This window comes from Engystomops pustulosus, chromosome 6 (genome assembly GCF_040894005.1).
Source record: "Engystomops pustulosus chromosome 6, aEngPut4.maternal, whole genome shotgun sequence".
Lineage (NCBI taxonomy): Eukaryota > Metazoa > Chordata > Amphibia > Anura > Leptodactylidae > Engystomops > Engystomops pustulosus.
In genome coordinates, this window is record NC_092416.1 from 145,656,173 (window position 1) to 145,671,238 (window position 15,066).

A 15,066-nucleotide genomic window follows, 5' to 3' on the forward strand; every position below is an offset into this window, starting at 1 on the left:
ATGTGATGATCAAACCAGGTCCTGCAGCGGACATCGTCTGAAGACACGCCCATCGGACACTTGTGTGCTCCTAGTGCTCCAGTCTACTCATATATTTCTCTAACCCCTTCATATGAGTGATTGAGTATAAGAGGGTGTAAATATGATAATCCTGCATCTTCTATGGTGCGAAATAGCCAATTATCTCCTAGTTAAGTATATTAACTCAATTAAAGGGATATTGCCATTAATTGTTTACCCATCTATGGTCCTAGCATCAGACTGCATATCCAATGATGCAAGATGACAGGTGGGCCTTGTGTGCCATTAATACAACAAAAATTATTTATCTTACCAGCATCTACAGGCGGTACCCTACTTAAGAACACCCAAATTAGACGACCCCTAGTTACAAACAGACCTCTGGATGTTGGTAATTTACTGTACTTTAATAAACAGCTATAACAGTTATCACAGGTCTCTGCAGTTTGTTAATCCTGGTTCCTATGACAACACAACATTTTTAAAATTCAATTGTCACAGAGACCAAAAAAATTCTGTCTGGGGTTACAATAATAAAATATACAGTTCCGATTTACATACAAATTCAACTTAAGAACAAACCTCCAGAACCTATCTTGTATTTTAATCGGGGACTGTCTGTACAGTATTTCTGGACAATGGGTCTCTGTCCCTGATGATGCCATGAAAAGGGGGGAATATTGATAAGTGGCTTTGCCCATGACACTTAAAGTGTAGTAGACCGTTTAATAAGATTTTACTATAAATCAGACAAATAAATTAAGGAATATCTATAGGTCAGAGGTGCACCTCCAAATACTTATTAAATTTATCAACTTCTTTAGACAGATTTTAGGCACGTTTACAATTTGTACAAATGAAACATGGCTTATGTTGTGTCCAAAAATCCCAGTGTGCAGTAAATAGAGATGAGCGGACCCAAACTTTAGGATCTGACGTCCTCCGCTCAGCAGCTCCGCCTTACCCGGACGTGTTTATTAATGGACTGCAGAGAAGCCGATCAGGCAGCTTTTTCTCTCCTAGTAACTAGTCATGCCTGCGATTGGCCAGGTGTCCAGCACCAGTCACAGGTCAGTCACAGGTATGCCTAGTTGCTAGGTGCCTAAGGCAGCCTGATTGGCGGCTCTGCACCCCGGCAAGCTACATCTACAGATTAGGTCGGAGCTGCCGAATAGAGGACGCTGAAGCTAAAATTCAGCTCCGCTCATCTCAGGCCGTAAATTAAAGAGACCTGTCATCCCCAAAAAAGTCCCCCACCAAACATGCCCCCCATAATCCTCTCCCCAGCCCCTTACCAAACACGTTAAATTTATTTTATGTTGTAAGTTGTTCCTAAAGGATCTGACCTCTTATCAAATAAGAGGTCGTATCCACAACGCTGGCAGTCGGGTATATTCATGAGGGGCCGGCCGACACTCCTCCACCACCCCCCTCTGAGAAGCCGCAGCATCATGAATATTGTGCAATCGCTGCCAGCTTCTCCGCGTATACTGTATTCTTCCTGGCCAATGTCAGAAACACTAAACAAGAAAGTATAAGATCAAGTGATGGATTACACGTCTCTCCGCAACGCGGGCGCGCCGAACTGACAGCGGCTTTGGCCGAGCTGTGGTTGGTGCTGTAAATAAGCACGGAGTGGCCTCTTCGCGGCAGCGATTGCACAATATTCTTGATGCTGCGGCTTCTCAGAGGGGCGTGGCAGGGGAGTGTTGGCCGGCCCCCTCATGAATATACCCGATTGCCAGCGCAGTGGATACCAGGATCCGACCTCTTATTTGATAAGAGGTCAGATCCTTTTGTAACAACTTTCACAACATAAATTAGAATAAATTTAACATATATGGAAACCAAGCACACTGACATACTGGTGTGTGTCCTCTGGCAGGATCTGCTCTTTTAACTTCTTTTGTCCTGGTTTTTACAAAAAAATGGCTTTTTTAAAATTCTGCAAATGATCCTCAGGGGCTCCAGCCTCCATGTGTGTTAATAGAGCATGGAGCCGCTTGGGCTCATTTACACAATTTTTAAAACTTTTTTTTTAATTTTTAACCAGGGCATAGGAAGTTCAAAGAAGAGCAGATCCTGCCAGAGGGGGTGCACACCACCATGTCAGTGTGCTTGGTTTACAATCCTTCATCCTGGTGGTAGATGTCCTTTAAGTTAGGAGGTGTAAACAGTGAAATCTCAGCAATTTACCTATAGAAATAAAATCTCATCAAAGTCACGGGACAACAAAAAAGAGAAGAGTCAGGTTTAGAGGCTGCAAAGGGAGTGTCATTTCAGACTCTTCTATCTTTGGTTTTGTAGTACACAGAAACATGCTTTTAATATAATATTAAAGATAATAATCTCATTTTTCAGATCGCATTAGGCTTGTTTTTCTGTGAGCTACAGAACTAGAGTTACAGGCAGTTAAATTAAATACAGCGACGCGACAGAATTGTGTGGCACGCTCTATGTTAAAGGTGCACACTTCCCCAGCAGTGCAGCGGACGCCAGATAATTGAAGACTGTGCACTAGTATTCAATAATCTGGCACACCCTGCACATTGATAAAACCATACACTATTGATAAATCTGGGCCTGGGTCTTTTACAGCCTGTATCTATAGGTTTCATACATCACAAAACCACAAACCCAATGCAATCAGAAACAAAACAAGATAGGGGCGTCTGAAGTGACTGTTCCCCTGCAGACTCATCTCCGGTATAATACGACTCTTCTCTCCTTATTTTCACATTGGAGGAGATTTTTATTTTTTTTTGAAGAGGTAAATGAGTGAGATTTCACTTAAAAGATAAAATTCTAAAATGGACATTTCATACTTGATCTATGGGGACTAATAGTTAAATGGGGTAAAATCATATCCCTTTAAACTAGGACACTGACCTCTGAATAGTTGTGATCCAGACACAAATCTCGTGCAGTTGTACACAGCTTTGTCCAACTTATAGACACAAGTCTCCCATACTGTGCACTACAGAAACTGCGGCACATTTACGCTTAAGGATCTGCACACTTCAATACGCATTAACTAGGCAGTTAAAGGGGATTTTCAGCAGTAAAACAATGATAACCCATCCTTAGCATAGGTCCTCCACATCCAACATCCTCACTGATGAGTTGCAGTTGGTCTTATGGCAATAGGGCTGAGATGTAATTCCAACAACAGCCACTATAAAGTGTACAACTCTATGCAAGGCAAGGAGTAAAGAGGTCGCAACATTGATCTGAAGGCTGCAGTCTCCTCATTCATCTGACCAAAGGGGTGCTGCAGGGAAGAGCATGACAGACCCGACACTGATGACCTAGCATATCCATCGTTATATCCCAGAAAATGGAAAATGTTTACATATGTATGTTGTCATAGTCATCTATAGTCTTCCAGAATAATGATGATATTTATAGATCCATCTTACAATGCAGTTCAATGTAATAAAACCCAGTCCCATGGCAGGACCGGCAAGAGATCCAGAAATATGGCTGCCTCTGTGATCACAGCTACATCTCACAGATCTGCACTTGTGTAGCCCGTTAAGTAGTCACCCGTAGCCTACATCTCACAGATCTGCACTTGTATAGCCCGTTAAGTAGTCACCCGTAGCGTTTTAATAAGTTGTTTCATGCATTTAATCTTATGCTTCTGTCTTTGTGCCCGTCGATGCAGGCGTCGGATTTTCCGTCTAAGCTCCATGGTATCCGGGCTCAGAGCGGAGTAAGGGATATCACACTCTGTCAGGTCACCGCACACTGAATAGTTGTGATCCATATGCTCCTCTGGTTTGTTACAGTCTTTACTGTGGTTGTTGCTCTGAGCTTGGGAATCATTATAAGCCTCATCCACGGGGCTGCTGGTCATAGTCAGATTCCTCCAACGTCATTCAAGGTGATGAGACCAACCATCTGCAGGGATACGGACTGTGATCCGAGTGCTTTCATGTCACATTGATGAGACCATCAGTTGGGTCACCTGACAATGAAATGACCAAAAGTGAAACATATACAGAACCCGGACCAGCCCATTATACAAACCCAGTACAGGCGGTCCCCTACTTATAGACACCCGACTTACAGACAACCCATAGTTACAGACAGACCCCTCTGCCCACTGTGACCTCTGGTGAAGCTTTCTGGATGCTTTACTATAGTCCCAGACTACAATGATCAGCTGTAAGGTGTCTGTAATGAAGCTTTATTGATAATCCTTGGTCCCATTACAGCAAAAATTTTGAAACTCCAATTGTCACTGGGACAAAAGAAAAAAAATTGTCCAGAACTTCAATTATAAAATATACAGTTTCGACTTACATACAAATTCAACTTAAGAACAAACCTCCAGACCCTATCTTGTATGTAACCCGGGGACTGCCTGTATACAGACCCTCCCAGCCCCATAAAAAGAATTAAGAATACAAAACTACTAAAAAAAAAAAAAATTAAAATAAAGTCTGAAGAATCTTGAAGATTCAATATCTAGAATCTTACCTTTCTGCATCTCAGGCTTCATTATCTCCGGGAACATTAACCCCTTAACGACCTGGCCCTTTTTTGATTTTTCATTTCCATTTTTCACTCCCCACCTTCAAAAATCTATAACTTTTTTATTTTTACAAGTAAGTTGCAGCTTGTTTTCTGCGCAACAAATTGCACTCCATAGTGATGGTATTTATTCTTCCATGTCATACACTGCAGTGCAAATGCAGTGAAAATGGTGAAGAAACACATTTGAACCATTTTCTTGTGGGTTTGGATTTACAGATTTTTACTGTGCGCCACAAATGACATGTCTTCTTTATTCTTTGGGTTGTTACGATTAAGGGGATACCAAATTTATATAGATTTTATAATGGTTTGATACATTTACAAAAATTAAAACCTCCTGTACAAAATGTTTTCTTTTTATTTTGCCACCTTCTGGCGCTATTAACCATTTCATACTTCAGTGTAGGTGGTGTAATTTTTTGCGACTTTTGATGACCTCTGTACGGCGCAGAGGTGCGGGGATATATGAAGAGGGCTCACGGGTGAGTCCTTTACATACAGAGGTGGGGTTTGCTGCATAATGCAGCAAACATCCACCACTAATACCCATCTTTTTCCAATTAAAGCTTTTTTTAAGTAGTAAAACTGAATAAACTTTTACCAAAATATGTTATAAATATGAACAGCATCATTTCTTCACCCTTTCCCCAAGTTCAGCTACAGATGCAGAGGATGCATGTACTTCTACAATTCTGAAAACTGTAAGCTAAGTCTTTCCTGCAGCTCCTTCTATATTCTGCCTGCACACTTCAAACATCTCCCTGACCCTTTCACCTAGAAAAACATTTCTGGTGTCATATTAAATGTTATATGGATTGTGTATGTATGCTTCACAGAACAAGAGACATCCACTCTTAAAGTCGGTAATATAAAGCTGTACATAAATATCAAAATTTTACACAAACCATTTATCATATTAAAGGGGAGAATTGTGTTTCTAGGTACCAGGGTTCAGGAGATATAGCCATTTGGAGCTGGTCACAGTCATTTCTGCACAGGGCATGTGCAAATAGGACATATATAGCGGTATGACAGTTGTGAAGGGGTTAAGGAGGAGAAGCTACAGACATGTTCATGTTCTAAGGAGGCACGGATGACTTGGCTCAGCAGCATCATATAACTGTGCTTGACCAGCAATGTTCCCTTGCTGCAAGGATTAATCCCTGTATCGTGCCCTTTTACCCCTCTCCCTTGAATGAACTCCATGTGGCAATCACTGCACTCACTAGTGGAACGTCTCAGGCTGCATTCAGATGTTCAGTTTTTTGCTGCGTTTGAAAACGATGTCAGGGCGAATTCACACGATGTGTTGCTTTGCGTTTTTGACGCATTCCACTGGCTTCAGCCTTGGCTAAATGCTAAGGTTACATTACGTTTTAGCAGATGCAGTGGAAACGCAATGTAACCTTAGCATGTGATCAAAGCTGAAGCCAGTGGAATGCGTCAAAAACGCAACGCACAACGTGAAACATCATGTGAATGCGCCCTCAGGGTTTGGAATTCACATCATCTGAAAGCAATTGTCTTCTCCATCATGCCAAAACACATTGAAATTCAGGATTTTGAGGAAACAGTGTTGGGACAGCTCTTCTGACGCTGCACTCATCAAAATGTCCAAGTTATGAGGATCTGATATCTGGGACCACCACAACAAAGGGCTTCCGATGCTTCAGTGAGTATTACATGTCATTCATACTGCTTATAGCTTCATCTCTTTGTGTGGATGTGACTGGTAATGCCATAGACCAGTATTGGCAAACCTTTCAGACACCGAGTGCCCAAACTACAACCAAAACCCATGTATTTTTTGCAAAGTGCCGATGTGACAATTTTAGCAGTAACTTATTACTCCCTGCTCTGTCACATGTATAATTTGTATAGGCACCTGAAGACACCAATACCGTAAAAGAAGGAGAAGAAGTTTGGTTTATCATTGTAGCTTCCTTCTAGGGTTCTGCGCTGCCTGGGACTGCAAGAGGCCTTGAGTCCTGTCTGGCGAACACTGCGCTGGGGTGATGGCACAGGTGCCCATAGAGAGGCCTCTGAGTGCCACTTCTGGCACCCGTGCCATAGGTTCGCCACCACTGCCATAGACAGACCTAACTGTCCCAGATCTGGCACAACAGACCTGAATGTCAGGGTCCGGCCTGCTGTCCCATGTGGTGAGGGGCAAGTCCTGGGCTACAACTCCATCTATGCCCCAGCCGCCAGCTCCTGCACCACCATCGGCCTCGGACAGGCGCCATGTATTGCCGCCATTGTATCTGGGGGCTTTAGAACCACATACAGCAACAAGAAAAGGGGGACGCGAGCAATAAAATAGAGTAGGTTACCGTAAGGGAACATGTTATAAGTGAGGAAAGGATGAAAGGGCGATTATATGGGACAGGGACATTATATGTTGGTGGGCCACATTAGGCATTATCATGTGAGTGCTCCAAAAGGGGGCATTATACAGTTTGGGGGTGTCAGGGTCAGTAAGGCAGGTATTACACCCTGCAGGGGGCGTGGCTGTAAATACAAGATTCCCCTGTTCTCCATTACATAATTTGGGAGCTTTGCTACAGGCTCCACAACAAAACCAATAAGCCGCATTGTTTGGGTCAATCACGGCACAGAACATCTCATTATACTTGTCTTCATACGCAGATGTAATCAGACCCTAATTATTATCACACAAAATGGCCCGATACTAGTATCCTCAGACATGTTGTTAGCTCTGCAGGAGCGCAGCCGCACTACAAGACACAGCTCCCTCTCCCTATGGGAAGGCTTTCACCATCACAACCAACAAGATGGCCACTTACCGTCCACAAAGCGACATAAACCACTCAGGGGTCACTCCTTCCGCCGGAAGTGCTCTATGTAGTCGTTCTGTAGGTCGCTCTAGCCTGAGCCTCGGAATCTATGGCCCAGTTTCCGGCGGAAGTAAATAGATTGTCTGGCCGGCGTTTCTATGACAGTGAAAGTCTCTCTGCCCCGTCATCTCGCTGCTCCGGAGTCCCGGAAGCGACAGTGAGAAGGAATGGCGGAGAGTCCGGCGGCGGAGGCGATTATCCTGCAGGGGGCGGTCGGGGGAGGGCTGGTCCCCCACCTCAGCGGCCTCCAGCCCCCCGGCACCTCGCACCTCACTACATCATCCGTGTGGGACCCCACAGCCAGCGCTGACTGGGACAACGAGAGGGCGTCAGCGCAGTGTGTGCTGCGGATTAAGCGGTGAGAGGCAGCGGGTCACCTCCTGTACACCCCATCGTGGGCGGGGCTAAGGATTGGGACGACGTTACTGCCTCATTGCTGGTCACAGAGGCCCAGGATACAGTAATAATGACTAATATTAAAGGGGTTTTCTGAGGGAGAGCAAAATCCCTAAATCTTTAGCACTTCCTACACTGCTGCAGTGTGACAACCATGTGGGGACATTGCCTCGCCCGCTTAGCTAGATGAAAATCCCTTTAATAAGGATCCATCGCCTCTCGTGACACGTCTGTTGTAGGAAATATTCCCTGTAAGCGATCCAATCTGGTAAATACCGTTATTCCTCAAAGAAACGTATGAATAAACAACTGGGTGTTACCGTGTCATTATCCAAAGGGGCGTGACCCTGCTCAGTCCGGTAGTGTCAGCACACGCCCCCAGCTGGTAACATCCACAATGTATTTCTATGAAGAATAACAGAGGAAGAACAGAATAAAAAGACATGTTTATATCTCCCATGTATGCGCCTCCTTCTGCAGGGTCCAATATGTGGCCATCGTTATGTTCACAACCTGTCGTGTGTTCTTTGTATTTCGGACTTATTGACACCAAAAATTCATAAGCCTAGTAAATCACTTGTAGTTTGCACAAGGACAATTTGTCATGCTTTGTGCAGCGCTGTGTAATCTGTGTGCGCTATATAAAGAATTATTATTATTGACTGATGGCAAGCTCCTGCGGTTCAGAAAACCGGACATGTCTCATATAGTGATGCTACGACACGGGGGCTACATTACATTCCACCTCACTCAATTACTTTCCCAGTTTCATACTTTTACTTTATAACTAAATCTGGAATTCAGAATAACAGGCTGTTGTTTCTCTGTGGTTACCCTGGGCAGGGGTTCACATGACAGAGGTGGGGGAAAGATTAACCATCTCTTGCCTGGTTCACATTCTACCAGAAATGCTAAGATCGTCCATTCTTAACATTTTGATGAAGATTTTGCCAGAAATCCTCTACGGTGCCTAATTATACGGATTTGAGGTCTAGCATATGGTGTAGGTGTAAGAAATAAACTATCCTGCCCTATATGTAAATTTAACCAATCTGACATTGTGCGCCTTTTTCAAGCAATTCCAAAATATAAGGAGCTTGTTATTCTATTTAGAATTTTTCTTGTGACAGGGAGTTCTGTTATAGCGTCTCCTATGATATGAGGATAGTCCATGTTATATAAACGGGATACAGGGAGGCACCAAACATGTAAACACACAGGTTTATGAATGTGGTTACTCGGATGGTCTTGGCTTTGTTAGAGTATGAGGGTCATATCTGTAACAGATTTAGTAAAGCTGAGAAACATGGCTACTTTCTTCCAAAAAACCATGCAACACATGTTAGTTTGTTATGGTATTGCAGCTCAGCAACCACTACCCATGGTCAGGAGAGGAGCTAGTTTTGGAAGAAAACATATTTTTCAACCCCTTTAAAATGGGGGCATTTAAAGTCCCCTGGTTCATGGCTGACATCATACACTAAATGCACCTCATGCAGGGCAGTGTCTCGTCTCCGCCACCAGTTCTATCATGTGGATGGATTCTGCTCTACATGTTACTGGGTTCTGATATTGTTCCTGTGTTACTCAGTTGTTTGTCGAAAACACCAGGAGATGTTTGAGTTTCACTTTCAGGTTACATATAAGGGTGCGGTGCAGTCTCAGACACACATGACTTATCCCCGGCACATCCCATAGCTGATAGGTGAAGACTCGTCTCTGGATTCTTCTTCTGACGTATTTCCTTTAGATGAGGTCTCTTCTATCTGCAGATGTTCTAGATCTCTATGGAAAGAGCAGTGGAAGCTTCTTGTTGATGGAAGTAACAAGTATGAAAATACTGCTGTAATGTCTGTGCACCTTTAATGTTTGGGTTTTTTTTTTCTTCCTGTTTCTCTTTAGTGATATTATGTCAATTTATAAAGAGCCTCCACCGGGGATGTTTGTGGTGCCTGATCCCCACGACATGACAAAGGTAAGCATGGTCTTTCCTCTGTTCATCATATCCATCTGTGTTACTGCTCCACATTTTGACCACTTTCATTGTATAAAGGGATTCACAAACCAATGGGGCTGGCTGTAGTTGTGTACATCACTGTAGGTGAATGGTGAAGTGCATGCTTGCTCTGGATTGGTGAGGATCCCACCTTTTGGGCCCGTGCCTAAATGTTGATAATTTTATGGGGTGCATTTGTAAATGTGGTTATATGTGTGCCGTTTACATCATATACAGGTATATACAAGTAGAGATTGTGTCAACCCTGTAAATAGTATAAACCCTCTTGTCTTGCAGATCCACGCACTCATCACAGGGCCGTTCGATACACCTTATGAAGGCGGCTTCTTCCTGTTCTTGTTTCGGTGTCCCCCAGATTATCCCATTCACCCCCCTAGAGTGAAACTGATGACAACTGGTAACAATACTGTCAGGTTTAACCCTAACTTCTATCGCAATGGCAAAGTCTGTCTGAGCATTCTTGGGTAAGAAACTAATATGAGTTCTCTTCAGATACAGAGCTGTGGGGACCTGCATGGGTTGACAGCTCAGCCACAGACCTATGATGCATGATTTTTTTACTATGTATTTTCTTACACCAGTACCTGGACAGGACCTGCTTGGAGTCCAGCTCAGAGCTTGTCTTCAGTGCTCATCTCTATCCAGTCCCTGATGACAGAAAACCCATATCACAATGAGCCTGGGTTTGAACAGGTAATGGATCTTCTTTTACTCTCTGCTGTTACTCCGGACTCTGCTCTTTACATTTGTCCTTTGTTTATTCTTAGGAAAGACATTCGGGAGACAGCAAGAACTACAATGAGTGCATTCGTCACGAGACCATAAGAGTGGCAGTATGTGAAATGCTAGAGGGAAAGTGCCAGTGTCCTGAGGCCTTACGGTGGGTGATGCTCCTGCAATACAGTGTACGCACAAGGAATAAGGGTCACATAATGTGTGGTGAATCTACAAAATACTTTATATTGGCTGAATAAAACCTGCACTGGAGGATATACCTGCTCTATAAGACAGATCAGTTATTCCTGTATACACCACATCCACTTCATAGTATTCAAGCCGCTTGGCGACGCCCCTAATTGTTATTTTACCTCCTACACAACACCAGTTTAAGAATGGTAAGAATTATCACACAAATGCCAAGACAGTGAAGCGCTCGTTCACTGCAACCCATGAGATTTCTGCTTTCATTTTCCAAAGATGCCTGATAAATGGGAGTCCCTTCCCTTACACTATTGTGAAAAATCTAATATTAAAATGTCTTGTATACCTCAGTTTATGCCATTATGTATCTTGGGTATGGGGTCATCGTGGGTAGGACTGAATAACCGATCCTTAAAGAGGACCTGCAGGACGATTTGGGATCTTAAACCAACTAAAACCATTCCACTTAATCATACAGGGCGATTCGGGCCACCAAACAACTTGGGTGGGTGGTTTAGCGTCCCAAAACGCCCTGACAGGTTCCCTTCAAACCTAAAATGTTTTTGTAAGACTGTAAAAGCTGTAATGCCTGCCCCCTAACCCCGTATATATAGCCAGCAGCCCCCTGCCCAGCAAAAAAAGCCCCTCGCCTTTCCAACGCTCCCCACAGGTTCTCTTCTGTGTTCGGCACCCCACGTGGTCCCGTCGCTTACACCATGACGTCATGGTGTGTGGGACAGTGCGGGGAGACTGAGGAGGACCTGCAGGGAGCGTTGGAAAGATGGAACAGAGGTTTTTTTTTTTTTCTTCATTGACTCAACTGTAAGACAAGTTAGGTTTTTTGTGCACATTGTTTGTGCTGAAAAACTCTGCTTATACTCGAGTAAATATGGTACATGCAATTCCCCGATTCAGTTTACATTTTTTTCCTTGTGTACATGCACAGAGTCTTCTCCATATATTCTGTACTTCCTGGGCCCTAATGTTTCCAGTTACAAAGGCACTGGGAGTATAGTTCATTCTCTATTAAAATGCACCTCTAAACCTATCAACAATGACCAGCAATGGGAGAAGGATTTTTTTTTTTTAAATGAAGTTTTTCTACTTGTAGGAGTGTAATGGAAAAATCCTTCTTGGAATACTATGACTTTTATGAAGTGGTTTGCAAAGACAGGTTTCACTTACAAGGACAAAGCATGCAGGTAAGTCTCCTGATATTGATGTCAAGTTTTTAGTAAGAAATATTGCAAAATTTGCCAAAAATCTTACAGCTGAAGCACTTTACTTTGCCCTAACATTGTACTACAGTTGCAGGGTCATGTCAGCCTTCACAATTTATCCCCTATTCATAGAACGGGTGATCAATGGGCATGAATGGAATAAAGGAGTACTTGTGTGACTTCATACATATTCGGGTTCAAGACAACCCCTGTAGAGACGTAATCTAACCTATAGATGACAAGTTAAGATGCTGCATCACAAATCTTGCATCCCTCCATTTACTGACTGTATTCTCCATGTAGTAAATCTCATGCAAGCACATTTCTGTCCCAGCGAAACCCATTGGCCAGAACATTAATGAACACCCCAGGATGGATAGAAATGGTGTATTCTAAGTTTGCATATCTTCTCAGAAATGTATTGGACATTAGCATTGGCAAACTTAAATCTTTCAGGCTAAAATTATTCTGAAATTCACAAATGCTGATGCTTCAAGTGTATTGTGTTGTGGTGGACATCTCACATAGGTCTTGCTGTGCTTCTAGGACCCATTTGGCGAGAAAAGAGGACACTTTGACTACCAGTCTCTTCTCAGTCGTCTGCAACTAATCCATCAGAGAGTACGAGAAAAACACCGGCACGAGACTGTGGATATAGACTCGGACTCCAGCTCTTCTGAGACAGACATGGACACACAAGGAAGTTCAAACCCATAAGGTATGGGAATGTGAGACATAGAGCGCTGAGTGTCGTCACATGGGACTAGCTGGAATGCTGGATTAAACGACTTTGTTGAGCACAAAGCCACTTATGCTTTTGGCGGCTGTTTGGAAGCTGAGTCCGTCTATCTCTCGGCCGTCGCTAAGGAAAGACGACCTGTGGTCAGTTTCTAGATAACACAGCAGTGGGGCTTGGACTATTGGAGCCTGGATCAGACATGAAGGCAGCACTTTTACTAATACTAATGTCCTTTTGTGATTTGGTCACTTATGGGCCCAGACAAGCCAAAGAGTTCAAGTCAAGTGAGCCAAGCCTTGCGCAGCCACGGGAGAGACCACACAGCAGGCACCATGAACCGTCGTCTTTTATTTTTATGTTTTCACCCCCTCCCTCCCCCCCCTAAACCAGCACTTTGTCTTTTTACCTGATGGGTTGTATCTGTTATTACTCATAGGCTTCCTACAGGAATAAAGCAAAGTTCTATGTACTTTTTATGTATTTGTATGTGCTGTAAATCTGGATGAGCAATGTAAATCACCATTCAGTAGTTGTTCTGTCCTGTTCACATCTGTGTATGTTGGGATCTTTGAGATGGAGAAGAATTTTTGTTTATTTCAGCAGGTGGAAAAACAAAATGTCACTTACCAACAATTTGACCCATATGTGGTCAGTGCCGAAATCATGGCAACGCCAAGATGTGAATAGAGCCATAGAAGCCAATAAACGCCTTAGAAAAGCTGGTACTGACATCAGTGTCCGGTAAGATGGTGTCCAGTTTTTGACTTGGTCTGGATTAATCTGCCAAGTTTGCATCCTTCAGATCTTTCCAGAGTTAAAATGAGGTACTGTTCTGTCTCTATGGAGCACATGCAGTCAAAGTGAAGTTGTCTAAGACTATATAATCAACCAGGTTTCCATTGTGGTAATTGCAAGTGCTAAACACATCAGATTATTATCACTGTGTCTTAAAGGCATACACTTGTCAGATCGCAGCAGACATCAAGTGCCTAGTGAGTGTCCTACACACAGTGACATCAGTCTAGTGATCACATTTACCTCTCAAAAATGGAGAAAATCGCTATATAGTAAAAATTCTAATAGTTTTTTTCATTAGAAGCACAGAATTAAGAAATCCATAGCTACCTCCTTAAACAGTCCTAAAAGTATGATCTGATTTATTTCTTATCCTTGGTAATTATCTGCTTCATATTTTTTGTGTAGATATGGAGTTGAAGGGTTTTTCCAGTATCTTAGATACCTAGCAACAAGATGGGGGTTAAAGGGGTGGACCACTTATAGAAACGGGGTACTTATGAGACCCTCATGGGATCACCCATATAATACTTCTTCTTTTAGGCCATCTCTACACCTTGCAGATTGTCACTCGGAAAATCCACTTCCATTAAATGCTTTTTCCCCCATTCCTCTATGCCAGTGGTGGTGAACCTATGGCAATGGTGCCAGAGATGGCACAGAGCACAGGCACAGAGTTTGCCAGACATGGCATCTTCCTGCAGTCTCAGGCAGTCCAAGTAGGGCCCTGCTATTTTAAAGTGACCCATCCTGTGCTGCTTGGTCCTCTCTGAAGAGTGAAAAGGTGTGGACAGGGTTGGATTGGAGTTCAAAAATTCGGGTAGCTAGTGCTTTTTGGGTCTCATTTTGGGCACTCGATCTCTAAAAGGTTCTCCCTCACTGCTCTATGCTATACGAATTGTACATGAAAACTGCCCTACCATAGACTTCAACGTAAAAAAAAAAAAACATTGCCAAAATGCACAAAAAGTACATTTTTATTTTTCTGCACTGAGTGAAAATTTCCCGGACGGGAAAAAAAAATGCATTGTGTACATTACTTTTTCCAAGTCACATTCCCTTTAATGCTATTGTATTACACTGTGGAATTTCCACACCAAAAATCAGTGTGTAAAATCCGCAACATGTGTGGACAGCCTTAAAGTTTTTTATTTTTCTTCATTATTCTCCTAAAAATCCAAGAGATCATAACTAGAAAGTTGGAGGCTGTCATGTTCATCTACATTATAGCTATGTTATAGGTCTGTGGTCTGGTCATCAGCTAGGCAGGATCAAGTGCTCCCTGCTGTGGGGTACAGAGGGCTTCTTGAACTGACAAGGACGGTGTGAGGATGCCGTATGCTTCTAGCTCTGAAGAGAAGGACATTGTGTGGTCTGGTATATCAGAGTAGTTAAGACATTGTAATGACATGCTTGTTTGTGTCTGTAAGGATCCATCCGTCATGGCATTGTGTTACCCTCCATTTCCTACATCTGACATTTGAGATCACTGCTTGCTTATGTTGTGATGTGCAGTGTGAACCTGTTACAGGTAGGTGGACTGAGTACAATAAGGAT

At 43.2% G+C, this 15,066-nt stretch overlaps 1 protein-coding gene and 1 long non-coding RNA gene across 3 annotated transcripts; one reads left to right on the forward strand and one right to left on the reverse strand.

Moving 5' to 3' along the window:
• Nucleotides 1–407: 407 nt before the first annotated feature.
• LOC140064594 (uncharacterized) lies at nucleotides 408–7,514 on the reverse strand. Its single transcript, XR_011847778.1, has 2 exons — nucleotides 7,371–7,514; nucleotides 408–3,991 (listed from the first exon to the last, which is right to left on the reverse strand). It is a non-coding gene; the product is annotated as an uncharacterized lncRNA (long non-coding RNA).
• Nucleotides 7,515–7,588: 74 nt separating this feature from the next.
• UBE2Z (ubiquitin conjugating enzyme E2 Z) lies at nucleotides 7,589–14,515 on the forward strand. 2 transcript variants are annotated; one of them, XM_072111643.1, is made up of 8 exons: nucleotides 7,589–7,779; nucleotides 9,720–9,792; nucleotides 10,111–10,298; nucleotides 10,416–10,527; nucleotides 10,602–10,714; nucleotides 11,867–11,957; nucleotides 12,522–12,693; nucleotides 13,315–14,515. In XM_072111643.1, the coding sequence occupies exons 1-7, from the start codon at nucleotides 7,589–7,591 to the stop codon at nucleotides 12,690–12,692; spliced, it is 939 nt and encodes a 312-aa protein (XP_071967744.1). In that variant the 3' UTR covers nucleotide 12,693; nucleotides 13,315–14,515. The 2 variants fall into 2 exon arrangements, with proteins under 2 accessions (XP_071967744.1, XP_071967745.1); XM_072111644.1 differs by having other exon boundaries at nucleotides 13,318–14,515.
• Nucleotides 14,516–15,066: the final 551 nt, after the last annotated feature.

Coding starts and splice junctions, on each gene's coding strand:
- UBE2Z (XM_072111643.1), top strand. CDS start 7,589: ATGGCGGAGAGTCCGGCGGCGGAGGCGATTATCCTGCAGGGGGCGGTC. Junction 10,528..10,601: donor ATGAGCCTGGGTTTGAACAG/GTAATGGATCTT, acceptor GTTTATTCTTAG/GAAAGACATTCGGGAGACAG. Junction 11,958..12,521: donor TACAAGGACAAAGCATGCAG/GTAAGTCTCCTG, acceptor CTGTGCTTCTAG/GACCCATTTGGCGAGAAAAG.